Source organism: Echinops telfairi, unplaced genomic scaffold, assembly GCF_000313985.2.
Source record: "Echinops telfairi isolate 266 unplaced genomic scaffold, ASM31398v2 ScPeMD7_7400;HRSCAF=8409, whole genome shotgun sequence".
In the NCBI taxonomy this organism is placed as follows: domain Eukaryota; kingdom Metazoa; phylum Chordata; class Mammalia; order Afrosoricida; family Tenrecidae; genus Echinops; species Echinops telfairi.
Window position 1 is genome coordinate 49,079,504 of NW_022111300.1, and position 3,366 is coordinate 49,082,869.

At 46.8% G+C, this 3,366-nt stretch overlaps 1 protein-coding gene and 1 pseudogene across 1 annotated transcript in view; one reads left to right on the top strand and one right to left on the bottom strand.

Moving 5' to 3' along the window:
• Positions 1–400: 400 nt before the first annotated feature.
• LOC115871635 lies at positions 401–627 on the bottom strand (annotated as a pseudogene).
• A 187-nt stretch (positions 628–814) lies between these two features.
• SERPINB5 (serpin family B member 5) overlaps positions 815–3,366 on the top strand; it is an 18,682-nt gene continuing 16,130 nt past the window's right edge. Inside the window, exons 1-2 of the mRNA XM_004703127.1 lie at positions 815–982; positions 2,389–2,526. Coding sequence (XP_004703184.1) covers positions 815–982; positions 2,389–2,526 — 306 coding nt within the window. The remainder of the gene's footprint in view (positions 983–2,388; positions 2,527–3,366) is intronic.

Below are 3,366 nucleotides of genomic sequence, written 5' to 3' on the forward strand. Positions count from 1 at the left end.
TTTCCCCACCGACGCTTTGAAGCCTCCTCATAGACTCCCAACCTGTGCGGGGTGAACACTGAGTCAGAGGGGGTTAGGAAAGACCACAGTTGGTGGGGACAGGATACTGTTAGGGCGGCAGGATTCCACTGAGACCCCCAAACACCAAACTCACTGCCCTCGGGTTCATGGTGACTCCAAGTGACTCTAGAGAACAGGGTAGAACTGCCCTGTGAGTTAACGAGCCTGTAACTCTTTTTTGTGTGTGTGACGATTCCAAGAGTCTATTTTACCAAAAAAAAACAACACCAAAACTGAACATGAAAAATGTACATAGTCTCATTTTTACACTGTAGTAAAACAGGTCCTTTGGAAAGCGGGGTACGTAGAAACAACTGATGTAGACTGCTGAACATGGCTGTTATCCTCGCTCCAAGGCCTCCAACATGATGATACTATTGCCTCTTAGCACCACCATTCCAGTATTGCTCTGTTTTCCACTAGTTGCCATCTCCACACATTCATCTATCACAAGATTCATAAAAGGATCAAATCCCCAAGTATTCCTTGGACATGCCTGCCGCAATTCAATTTCAAAAACTTCTTGTCCATAAATTTTTTCAACTCGAGCGCATGAGCTTTGCTCATTGTGTATTCTCTGGAGGTTCAGTATTGCCTTCCGAAACGGTAACTCTTTATGGGAGTAGAAAGCTAGTTTTGGACTCCCAGTCCAGCATGTAACCACTACAACACCAGGGCTCCTTGCCGCTGAGAACACAGGTCACTGAAGCAGAAGAAAATAAGCCTGCCCCTTGCGTTTGGTTCTAGACCCACCATGGACGCCCTGAGACTGGCAAACTCCGCTTTTGCAGTTGACCTGTTCAAGCAACTGTGTGAGAAGGAGCCGACGGGCAATGTGCTCTTCTCTCCACTCTGTCTCTCCACGTCCCTGTCACTTGCTCAAGTCGGTGCCAAAGGTGACACAGCAAGTGAAATTGGACAGGTAAGGCCAGACCTTTGTTTCTGCTCTGAGTGGGAGTCGTGTCATTGGAAGCCCCAGGCACTGGCTAGGGAGACCTGGGTTGGGGATGGTGGTCAAGATTCTTCAGGACGGAGGGCTGGGCCATTTCTCTGACTCTCGATGGAGATGCTCGTGGATCTCACCAGCAGCCCACGTTTAGAACAGGCCCCAGGTGTGATGGGGTGCACCCGAGGGGCCTAGAGGGCCTAGAGTCTTTTCACTAATGCAGGGTCGTGGGCAAGTTAACCAACATGTTTCTCATTGTCTTGTAAGGACTAGTCAAGCAAATACCCCAGGCAGAAAAAGGGTGTGCGTGGCACCTCCCTCTCCTATGCCCAAACAAACAAACAAACAAACAAACCCTGGCATCAAATCGATCCTGACTCATAGCAACCATGTAGGATAGAATAGAGTTGCCTCTGTGGGTTTCCCAGACTATAGTTCTCGATGGGAGTAGAAAGCCCTGTTTTTGTCCTACAGAGAGGCTGGAGCTTTTGAACTGCTGAGCTGGCAGCTGGCAGCCCGATGCACGACACTACCCCCCTGGGCTTCTTTCCTATTTTGCAACAGGGGGAAAAATCACCATCCTTTGCACAAACTTTATTTAAAGCACTGTGTTTTATTTGTAAGGTGCAAGCTCAATTGCCTGTGACCATGTGATATACCCATGCTTATTTTAATAGAGAAGTAAACATTTAAATGATCTACCTCAAGTCACAAGCTGGGTTGTGTTCACTTACTGTTTGTGAATAGTCCTTTGGGCTTGAGCAGCTCATGTGGAAAGCATGAACTAAGAAGATGTACAGTCAAGCCTCTGAAAGTGGTAGGTGAAATAGAATGAGGAGCTCTGGTGGCCTAGTGCTTACAGAGTTGGGCTGCTAACTGAAAAGTCATAGGTTTGAACTGCAGGAGAAAGACAAGGTTTCTACTCCAGTGAACCAACAAAGGCAGTTCTCCTCTATCCTACAGGGTTGCTATGAGTTGGAATTGACTCAATTGCAGTGAGTGTATCCATCCATCCATCCATCCAAACGCCCACCCGCCCACCTATCATTCATCTATCTAGTATGCTTTTCCAGACAGCAACATTTTAGGCTTTCTTGTGCTTCTTGATAGTAGGTAAATTTCTGTTTAATTCCATTTCATGAAAAGTCCTATGTGGTTCATCCTGAGACCCAACAAAGGTTCTCTTTCTGTGCGCTTATAAGCATTTACACAGGAAGCATCATCTGGTATCTTTAAGTCCTCATAAAGTACTCCTACCATTCAGGAAGTGTTACCTGGGCCAAGATGAAGGAGCTACACTTGAAACTGAGTGGGCTTTGGAGAAGAGACGTCTGTTCTTCACCGGAGATGCTCTGTGGCTAACGGCTCTCTTCTCCTAACAGGTCCTTCATTTTGAAAATGTCAAAGACGTGCCCTTTGGCTTTCAGACAGTCACATCGGATGTGAACAAGCTCAGTTCCTTTTACTCCCTGAAACTCATCAAACGGCTCTACGTGGACAAGTCTCTAAACCCTTCTACAGTAAGTTGCACCCTGCAATTAAGGTCACCTTTTCTAAAAACATTTTAAACCAGGAGTTGCATTTTCACCTCATCAAACCTGCGATTTAAAATTTTTTCCTTCAGTGAAATTCATTTGCATTTCAGGCTTGTTAAAAGTAGTCAGTCCTACGAGAGAGTACAGAGGGAATCAGTCCCAGAGACATCTTCCAGCTCCATCCATAACAAGTTTGTGGGCCTCCCCTTTCTCCTCCACCACTCACAAGTGCCGCCTTTCCTCTTCGCTCCTCCACGGAGAGAAATGGGGACTGCTACATACAGCAGTCCACGGGGTGGGGGGCAATCTCTGTCGCCCTAGATAGCAGACACGTGGCCTGGAATCTCGTCACTCCTGTCATACATGCGCACAAGATTCTCCTGATGTTCCTTTGAAGCAACAAGAAGAACGACGCCAGTCTGAGTCCAGGGTGTCAGCAGGCGCAGTCCAGTTCAGTGCATTTCCCTGTGCTGCTGGTGTTAAGCCGGAGGTTAGGAGGGGCGACCCGCACCAGGCACACTTCATTGCAACCCTTTTGGGAGGGACTCTCCATGTAAAGAATTCTGTGGACCCTTTAAATTTGATCTTAGTAGATATCGCAATAGACAGCAGCTACTCGAGTATAAGGCCACCCAAATATCAGCCGCGCCACCTAATTTTACCACAAAAACTGCATTAAAAATGTGCTGGAAAACTCAGCTTATACACGAGTAAATATGGTAGATAATTTTTAGTTTTAACCAAGTGACATAGCTTTTTGAAACATGAATTCCCTAGATAGTTGAAAAGAGCCAAGAGGAGCATCACTCTGAGGACCCCCACTCC